Source organism: Haliaeetus leucocephalus, unplaced genomic scaffold (genome assembly GCF_000737465.1).
Source record: "Haliaeetus leucocephalus isolate CR32 unplaced genomic scaffold, Haliaeetus_leucocephalus-4.0 Scaffold195, whole genome shotgun sequence".
Lineage (NCBI taxonomy): Eukaryota > Metazoa > Chordata > Aves > Accipitriformes > Accipitridae > Haliaeetus > Haliaeetus leucocephalus.
The window spans coordinates 5509285-5519927 of record NW_010972631.1 but is presented as its reverse complement, the minus strand read 5'-3'; the positions used below and the strand labels follow the sequence as shown (position 1 = coordinate 5519927).

The following is a 10643-nucleotide window of genomic DNA, read 5'->3' as shown; positions in this document are numbered from 1 at the left end:
AATGACTACTTGTCTTGCTACCTACCTCCTAAAAGCTATATTTATTCACCTTTATTTTATTGCAGCATATAAGGTTTCTCTCTGGAGTGCCTTGAGGCTGTTATAACCTTGGGAAAAGGGGGGGGGGGGGGGGGAAGGCAGCTAATCACCTTTTTCTGCAATTTAAGATGTCTTTTAATCTAGCTTTCCTGGTGTGTTTCCTCCTCTAACACACTGTAAAAATTACACGGCTAATTCCCACATTAAAATTAACACAAATGCAAGAGTACCCGGACGTTAGCTCTAGTTTAAAAGCTACCTGTTATTTCCCCCAGACATAGTAGAAAGTGTACAAGCTGTATTCCCGATTCAAAACCAGGAAACTACATAAGCTGTCACTACCAGATTTGTTACTGGAAACACATTGTCAAGCCTTGGCCAATTTTATGAAGTTTAATATGCTCTCCTCTGCATATGAACAAGCATGTATATACAATAATTTACAGCAGAAAACTAACAGCCCTTTTATCGGTTGAATATCTAGGTCCCCTTGGAAACAATCTGTTACAAGAACTTCAGGGGTAAAAGAAAATACATTATATAGTAATTTTACACAGTTAATTTGCCTTCATTAGGTAGTAAACAGAAAATGAGCTTTTGCTGTTTCAAGGTGAGGTTTTAAAGCCCTCTACCTTCTGTATCACAGCACTGTTGCAGAGTTGTATTTAAATTCTTGTTAAACACTCAACTCTCTAAAAAAAAAAAAGGCAAAAAGGAAAACCTTTGAAAAACTACTGTGGACAAAATATACTACATTAGAGTAAGGTAAGGACTCAGGACATAATGTAATTATTGTGGTATGGCTGTATCTTGACTGACCAGCAATATGTTAAAATTACCTCAGCAAGATTCGCATGCTTCAAATTAAATGCAAACGTTGATGAAAGTGAGCTTGCAAACCTCCAACCTACTATGTAAGTACAGGGTGAAAGGGTCCCATCCAGTTAAGCCTATTGCTTTTACAGAACCAGTCAACCATTTAACATGTGCCTAAATTCAAATTATATGCTAAAGCACTTACTTGTAGTCCTTGGACCAACAAATGTGAGCAGAAGATTTAACAATGTGGTGTCAAAATTGTAACGAGCTTGAAGTTACCGAATGGACAGACTATTTTTTTGTTGTATGTAGTCTTTTGGTAAGACAAAAGCCTCTGGCACAGAATCAGAATTGGTACTTGAAAAATGTTTGTACAGCAATACAGTGAATAAGTTGCCTCTACACTACAATTCTTTTCTTTATAGCTATTAATATATCCTACGTGCTGCATCAGGGTCCTTTATCAATTAATAGTTTTACAAATATTAAGCCATAGTAATACTTAACTCAACCAACTCAATCTTACAAGTCTATCAACAAACTGATCACATGTACAAACCGGACACTGTACAAATAAACATATGTAAATCTATATCACAGCAGTCTAATCACTGGAGGAAGACATTTTTCTGTAAAGTTGTATCACTGGTCATTGCCGAGTGACAAAGAGCTCTCTAGTTCAATATTGACAATAATGAACACTACTGTGGTAAAATTTAAGTTCAGTTCCCAGAGAACACACTAACAACAGAAACAAAATGGCTAAGAGTTGTTAAGTATGTTAGGCACAGATACAATGATTTCGGTTAAACATTTAGAGCACACTGGTATCACAGAAACAGAAGTTATTTCCTCATCAGTAGTTAGAGAACACACTGTTATTATTAAGATACCACTCAGCGGTAAATACCAATTTTAACTTTTCCCAGTATAGAGCAGAAATACCAGAACAGTACCCTCATATCCATGTCAAATATAAAAGAATTTAATGAATAAAACTGCGTTAATTGCTGCCAGGTCTGTAAGATTGTTTGTGTGTATATGACTATGAACCTATGTTATTTACAATGCAAATGTGAAACAAGCACATGAGATTTTGATACTCCGTTTTCTGAACCAGTTGTTAGGTACTTGAGATGGCATTATAAAACATGCACATAACTACAGTTCTTAAATTATTTCAGAACACTGACCAATAGTTTATTGCTCACATTAAAAAACTTAAGACTTTGTAATCAAAAGCTCTTTTTCTGTGTTGATACAGTATGCCACAATAACCTCAATTAATACATTTTTCCCCGACCAAAATGCACAGTCTGATGGTGACTAAAGTCTCATAAATAAAGTTTGCAACCTAGTGAAATTAAATTATAAAAATATAACTTTTAAATAAATCTGGTATTAATTTCTAATAAATTTTTAGTGTTGTTTCTATAAAAAAATTTGACGCAAATTATCCACAATTTATTTTAAAAGGAAAAACATTAATGTGCCTAATATGAATTAAAAAATTACTGGCTAAAGTCACCAATATTACTGGGTGGGAAGCAGTACCCATGTTCTGCAGGTAAGGCCTTCTATTCTCGTAAAATTAAGATGTACAATTTTCTACCTACTGTTAAGGGAACGTATATTATTTCAGTCTCCAAAACTTACATACAAGGTATTTTTGATATATAAATATATACATAAACATGCCATATAAAACATTATTACAAATGGAGTAAATACAGAAGCTGAATTTTAGATATAATCTATTTCATATATTACAATGCAGATAACATCAGGAAATTACACATTTTCATATGATTGCCTTCATCAGTGAGATTTGACAAAATTAACAAGTAGAACCAATTAGCTTTGAATTGTGAAGCTGTATTGCAACTGTACAACCATAGCTTGTTATCTTACCACATGTTTAGTGACTCCATTTTAATTGAGTGATAAAGAAATACCTGGTAGAACAAAAATAAATATACCAACAAATGAAATGCAAACTAATCCCTGCTCCCCAAATTCATATCCATAACAATTCAAAGAGGATCTGGAAAATATTTTAGTCATTTTTTGTAGCAAAATACATAATGAACTACATAAAACTAGGTATGGTGGACACTAATTTGCTACCCACAGTAGCACATTTCTACTCCTCTTGGTGCCAGATGCCAATGTTCTTTGTCCAAACATTTAAGCTTTTTTTTGTAACAGAAAATAAAGAGTGAAGAATCAGGCCGCAAATATGTATACAGAATCTGTGCAAATTTTAGGTCTTAATTCTGTATGCCCTCCCTTCCAGATATTGCAGACGATGTTTAAAAAAAAATAAATATTATTATTAAGTAAGGGTGTACAGAATTGAGGTTTCATTTCAGGTTTATTTTTTCAACTAAGTTAGGGTCACACACAAAAAAAATCTTTCACACTACCCAAACTTCCAAAATAATGTATAACCAGAAAATTTTGGTTACATTTTTGTACCATACCAGATCTCAGAAAATATGACTACTTCTGTATTTTTTTTTCCTTAAAACTGGACAATACTTTTTTAAGTGATAGAAAATGGTATTAAAGTTTGTTTGTAAAGGTATAAAATAACTAAATGTACCATAAACAAATAAATAACTGCTTTTCTTTTCCAGAGCAGTACATATAACAATACATTCCCCTAAGTCATATAGTTATCATTTACAATAGACAACTTAATTTTACTAAGGATGCAAGAAATAATAGAATACAAGGCACAATCATTAAATGGAATTTTTCTTTAGGGTGTATATTGACTTATGTCAGCGTGATATACCATAAAAAGTGCAGAAAAAACACAATGTGCAATGAGACCACTGTATAAAACATGATTGCATAAAAAGTGATTTGGCCTTTTAACCTTATTAATTGAAAATAACCAATCTTCCCCTTAAAATTAAACTATAAAGTATGACATTTTAAAATTTATTTTCAATTCTAGTGCTATCTAAAAAATCCTGAAAAAAATTTATACCTGGGTAATATTTTATATGTATGTGTTTATGTATATATTAATATATACACATACACTCTTCTCTGTAGGTCATTTTAGCCTCTTAAGCATGTCTAAAGTTGTAGAAACAACAATCAATCTGGATCAGAAAGTAAACATCGTAATTCCATACCTGTCCTGTAATTTCCTTGAATCCTTTAACCAATTATACATTTTGTCTAAAACATCTCTGTCAAAGGACCCCACCAGTGCATTATTTTCTACCAAAAGTACCAAAAACGATACATTTCAGAACAATGTTAACAACTTACTATTTAAAACAATACACAGCTTTTATCACTGCAAATGGTATGCTGTACTGACACTCAAAAAGAAAGAAAGGCTTTCCACTGCACTGATTCTCAGTCTTTGGCACAATAAACAGAGATTTAGTGATTGATACAAGAATCAAGGTCTGAAAAATTAGACATTAGTCAAACTTTTTCCAATGTGGATATATATATATATTTGTGATTACATTTTTGCTATGTTTGGCAGAACTTGGATAAACCAACAGCCTGTGCTAGGCTTCTTTTGCAGTTGAATGTTCCATCACAACTGAAATTAAGCATTTTCAGATCAGCAAAGTTTGGTATTTTTGTATTGAATAGAAATGTGAGTGAATTTACTGCCACTTTTTGCCAAAATCTGCCTTCCTAGGCAACTTGACTTTACAATCAAAGTGTACCTTGCTTGGTCAAAAATAGACTTCTGTTTTCAGTTTGTGGCATTAAAAGTTCTATCACCTTTTTTTTAATTGTGTGGAGATACTACGCACTACTTGAGCAGAGTAGCTCTCAACTCTGTACGTCAGTCAGAAATTGCTTCAATTATTCTCAACTGTGAACAAAATGACTGTTGAAATGCATAACCTGTTTGGAGGGCAATAAATAGCAAAAGTTTAAAATATATATTTCTTTCAAAGAATGTTCTTTCAGTTTATTTTTTGCTAAATTTTTCTCCCCAAATCAGAACATATTCTTCTAACCCATAATAGCAGCAGGGAAGCAGAAGTCTGTTCTGCTGTTCCTTAACTGTACCTGCTTCATAGCATTCTGAAGTAAAACCCTTGGTAAAAATCACCAACCAATTAAATTAGCTTTTGCTTTTTCAGTCAACTTTCGGACTCTGCCTCTGCTAGATGTTCCAAAAGTTAAGGAGGTGTCTTCAAACAATAGCTGCCTTTGCTCTTCCTCAGAGTCATCTTCATTGTAAAAGGCTGTCCTCCTACCCTGGTTTCTAGTTCTCATGTGAGGTTCAGAATCTTTAAGCTCTTCAGACCCCTCCTCCATAGGCTCATCTATCTTTTTCCTCCTGCTTCTTGTTTGCATTTTAACATTTGCAGGAACTAAGAGGTCCGAGCCTGGCTGATGGGTCTTTATCTTCCTTTTTGGCTTTCTACCCCCACGGCCTTTTTTTTGTAACAAGTCTTCCTTCATATTATTTTCAGAAAGAGAATTGCATGCAGTAGAAGCAGAGGCTTCTTCTGGTATATCCCTTGTGGTCTGGATTGTATTCTGCTCTACCACCTTTTGCTGTTCAACCATTTGTAGCTTTTTTGGTTTTCTGCCTCTTTTCTTGTGCACCACTTCACAGCTACTGTTATTAGTCTCCACCTTCGGTTTCCGTCCGGGACCTCTTTTAACTGGAGGTTTTGAAGGCTGTCCTCCATGTCCATTTACCTGAATGCTTCCTGATGCCAAAGCATTATTCCTGCAATCTACTGTAAAGAAATGAGAGTACCTATCACATAACAGATTTGCATTTACATTCATTTTCACACTGCCTTAATAAAACTCAACTAAAATATCTGAATGGATTCACAGTGATTGCCAATCTGTCAAAATCTAAGAAACCCAAAGTAGAGCTCAAAGAGCTTCATTCCAGTATGCAATGAGGACTAACTTCTAGTTGCGTTTAGTTCAAGTTAGCTTGAAGAAACAAAGAAGAAAAAAAGAGAGAAAGAGCGAGAAAAGAAAAAACAAAGAAGGAAAAAAAGGAAACAGCTCAAGTGTTTTTCTTGGCTGATACAGTGGACAGAAACTCCTATTCGGTATTTGCAACAGCAAAAATTTGCTCAAAAAGCATTGCTGCAAGGATCAGGAATGCTTCACAGCAGGTCATCTCTGGAGAAATTAAAAAGTTTCTTTCAGCCTGAGGTAGCATCCTTTATAGCCAGTTCATTAGACCAGGGTTATTTCAACAACAAGCGAGGAAAAGGATAGAAACATGGGAGACTAAGACACACACACAAAAAAAGGCATGCCACTTGCACAGATTTCTCACATTAACAGACACACCGCAGAAGGTATTTTCTTGGAGACTTTTATGGGCTATGAGTTTTTCTTAGGTAAGTGGTACTGAACCTCCTCAGTGAGGCATGTCACAGGACCTCTTATGGAAATGTCCTGCTACCACAGCCCTCGCCTAAAACGAGACCAGGAACAGACTTAGAGCTGGCATGATAATTCATCCAGTCCTTTGATGGAACATCCATGCACAGCTCCTGCTGTGTTCAAATGTGCCCCATCATGCACTAAAAGCACAAGCCTCCCCTATCATACAAGCAGATGTGCAGGAGAGTCAGGATCACGTCAACAACATGACCACGATCTCTGACATGACCAAACATCCAGTTGTGCAATGGGTGCATATTTAGCCATGCAATGTAGTAACAGCGGAGGCCTTTGTGAGAAAGCTTGCAAGGAATGGACAGATGATTTAACTTATCAGACCACAAGCTGCTTTTTCAGAAGCATGGAAGAGTAAGAAAGAACAGATAATCCTCAGGGAGAGGAAGACTACAAGGAGTAACCAGATTAATTAGGTGGGGCCCAATTTGCAGGCTACTGTTTCTCCATCTCCAGAGAAAAGACTCTTACTGCATCTACCTGCTTCACAGCAGCTTTGTAACACTTCAAACCTCCTTCATAAACAGGAAAGCTTTTACAACTAGGAGATCTTATTTCAGTCCCTGCAGAAACTCTGAGTTTTAAGGTATCCAGACATAAAAGACCAAGCAAGTTCAGTCAGAAGATTACATGATACTTGGTCCGATCAATCCATACAAATATACTAAACAAAAGCAGTAAACACTGCATAGTTCTATTTTGATGTGGCAAAAAATGAAAGAACAAAGTTGCAGCTAGGATGCTCTGATCTTTATGCTCGTGGTTGTGGAGCGTGTCATCACACTCAGCGTTACTGACTCAAATATAACCCACGTAAGTTTTATTAGGTAAAACCCACAGGGTTTAAAGTGTGACCCTGCAGAAGTCTGCTTTGTTATGAGTTCTCAGATTCCATGACCCTTGTAATGATTTAAATGAAGGTACAGGTACGTTAACATATCAAAATTGGCTAGACAACAGAGTTATCACACCATGGAAATGGTGCTGAGTAGTCAAAATCGTGCTAACTTATCAAGAAGGAAACTAACTGTGACTTGAGTTGTTCCACTAGACTTCCCTATTCTGCTAAATCATAATGCATACTAATTTCCCCACCCACAAATTATCACAACTAAAGTACAACCCTACAGCCACTACATCAGTAACTGGGGGGAAAGTTGCAAAGAAACTTCGTACCTTGTTGATTAACAGTGGAAGATTTTACTTTGCGCTTGATCTGCTTCTCTTTCTCGGGATTTTCTCTTGTGGAGTTATTCCTAGTGTTATGACTGTAATCAGATTGACTAGGGATTGATACAATATTCTGGTTCTTGGAATGTTTGGTTGAATTCTCCAGTACTAGAAGGGCAAAAAGAAAATATTATTCAAGTTAAGTAGTTTATACCACATTCAATCTTATCTGGCTAAAAAGGAAGTCATGTTCTACTACAAAAAATTTGAATCAGTGATCTAGAAGTAAGAAAGCTTCCTGGATAAAACAACATAGCCTAACTTGTTCAGTTTTCCTCTGAAGAACCTCAAAGGCCCAGCAGCTTAAAAACAGAACCAGTCTTAATTGAGACAAATACATCAGATTCCCAAAAAGCAAGTTTTCTGTTTAAAAACATTCACAGCTTAAAAAAACCCCCAAACAATCAAAAAACCAACTTGCCTGACTTTCCCGACCCTGCAGCAGTATTAGGCTTTGTAATTAAAGGCTTTATTGTTAAAGGCTTTGCTCCTGAAGAAGTAGATGGTTGCTCTGTAACAGCCACATCTGTTATCCCCCTATTGCTTCTAGTGCGCACAAGGGAAGAGGTTTCAGCTGCTTTTCCATTCATCTGAGGTGGCGCATGTCTCAGTACTGCTGACCGTGCAGGTGCAGAAGATGAAGAAGTGGCAGAAGTTTCTGCCTTCAGCTGAGGTTTTATTAATCTCCTCTTCCTTTCAGGGCTGCAAAAGGAGTAACAATTTGTATCCCAGGTGACCACTTTTTTATTTTACAGGAATAAATAAAATTAAATGCTAGTGTCTGAGATTGTGGGAGTAAAACAATCATCTCCGTATGAAGTATGTTAAAAATATGACATTTACTGTGGAAATTCATGTAGTTGTGAGCCTCTGAAAAGTGAATCTTTACAATAAATGCTATAGTTACATGACAAAGCATGATGCCATCACTATCCTAACGATGCTGTTTTACTGTACATGTTTAGCAGTTATTTGAATTTTAAGCACTTACACTAGGATAGCTCTAAGTAAAGTTTAAAACTCTTCCACATCATAGGGACTTGCATGTCAAAGCTATCATTCTGCAATATAGGGAATAGTAAAGGAAGTATTAAGAAAAAAACCACACTAAATTCTGCTGTTTAGGTATGTCAAACTTGCGCAGCATTTCATGAATACTGTAAAGGAGTTAATGTACCTGGATGCAACACTACTGGAAACTGAGCTGCTTCTACTTCTTTTTTTCCTTCGTTTCTTTATTGTATTTCTTTTGTGAAAGCGTAGGGCTGATTTATAATCCGATAAAATAGAACTTATGTGTTCTTCAAAGAAAGCAGAAAGGCGCAAACTCATGCTGTAAATCTAAAAAAGAAAAGCCAGTAAACAAGTAAGTTTTATACTTTTCCAAAGCATCACTTTACTTATTTATCGTTGAACAATAGCTAGAGAAGTAAACTGATTAATATGGAAAAGTTTTAAGGAAATTTACAGTCTGCCTCAACAAATTTACACTAATCCATGTGTAGGTTTGCTTTAACTATTTTCATGGCTTTGAGAAGTGTATTACAACTGAAGATCACACACAAAAATTAGAAAAGTCACCTTCTCAACTGCCTTTCCAGAACGCATCCCTTTATAGCTTCAGTAGAAACGACAGAGAGAGATCCTTAATGGTATTTTACTGTATCGTACCCAGGGTCAAGAAATGTAATTTTCTTCTGTATCAAGCTGCATTCTTGTATCCTATATTTGAACATCAGTCTAGTCCTCTTATGGATGAATTGATACTATCAGTAAGTTGGTTCCAACAGGTACAATAAATGTATTAGAATTATGTAGATGCACATTCTTCTTCTTTGGTTTTTTCCCCTCTAGCCTTGGATGATTTAGAGAGAGACCCAACCAAACTCAGTTTAGATCACAACTAGTTATTTGAGCACAGTTGCTATTAATTCCGGAAACAAAACACACGGGAGTGAACTGTCTAGATGCTTTAAGAGGGGACACAGCACCTTCTTAGAATATGACACACAAAGACAGTATCAAACAGTTGCCTACCTAATGACACACCAGACAAACTGAGTGCCAGACTAAACAGCAAGTGTGACAGATTCTGCTTGCATTACTGGAGAGGACATCCGAAGAAATTTCGTAAGAAAATATATTAAAAAAACCATATAAAAAATGTATGTCTAATGTGCCAAGTAAAAAAAAAAAGCTGATGGGTTTATGTTTACTCTTCAAGTAAGCATCAGTGATGTAAAGTAAGGTGCTAAAAATATCACTGAATGACAAGTCAGAGTAAAAACATCACCATTCAACAACTATGTGTTGCATGCACTGAAAGTACATAGGTTCTAGAATATTAAAATTCTTGACACCAGAACCTGCCATTTCTAAATAAAATAAAAAAGAGCTACAAGTTTACTACTACACCAGTCTGTTTGGAAGAAACGTGAAAAAATACGAAAATGTCAGAAGAATCTGTGAAACCACACGGAGCTAAGATACTGTCAAGCATTTTCCTATCTTGGTTTGAGGAGATCAAGAGGAGAAAGAAAAACCACAAAAGAACTCACACCTGCCCAAAAAGCCCTGCCCTTTGAAGCAACCAAAAGACAAGGGACTGATTCTTGGGCAGCCCAAACAGTGAGTGGGATTGGCTATTACTGACTGAAGAGAGATCTGTCACTGATCAGTTCTTCTTGCCAATCACCTACTAAGGAATTTTTCCCTGCGTTTAAGACAATAAAGTCCTGATGATTAATTTGCTATTTAGAACAGCCAAACATAAAAGCTATTAATAATTCTAGTCTAATACCTAATGCATATTAGTAGAAGAAAAGCTACACAGAAGCCTTGAACATGTGTAAGCATACATTTATAACTTTCACTGCTAACAGGTACTGCACCTACAAGTCAATCTGAGGGAAAATATCAACAACTCTACCACTGGCAGGGCATTTCAGTAGCAGCTCAGTAAGAACAGCTTTGTAGGCTCATGCTTTAAGTAAACAGTTCAGTTTCTCAGAAATCCTAAGTGCTTCATTACAATCTCACTGCATGCTGGTGAACAGCAGAGAATTTCATTATCCTCTACTCTTTATACCTGGCTATTTCAGCTTGGGGCAACCTCCAAAGTGGAGGAG

At 35.9% G+C, this 10643-nt stretch overlaps 1 protein-coding gene across 2 annotated transcripts in view; it reads right to left on the bottom strand.

Annotated features, from left to right (window-relative positions):
* Positions 1–3213: 3213 nt before the first annotated feature.
* Positions 3214–10643, bottom strand: part of PHIP (pleckstrin homology domain interacting protein) — a 113685-nt gene continuing 106255 nt past the window's right edge. For both annotated transcript variants that reach the window (XM_010565760.1, XM_010565759.1), the window contains 4 exons: positions 8693–8856; positions 7937–8217; positions 7462–7623; positions 3214–5597 (listed from right to left, as the gene is read on the bottom strand). In XM_010565760.1, coding sequence (XP_010564062.1) covers positions 4954–5597; positions 7462–7623; positions 7937–8217; positions 8693–8856 — 1251 coding nt within the window. In that variant the 3' untranslated portion in view covers positions 3214–4953. The remainder of the gene's footprint in view (positions 5598–7461; positions 7624–7936; positions 8218–8692; positions 8857–10643) is intronic.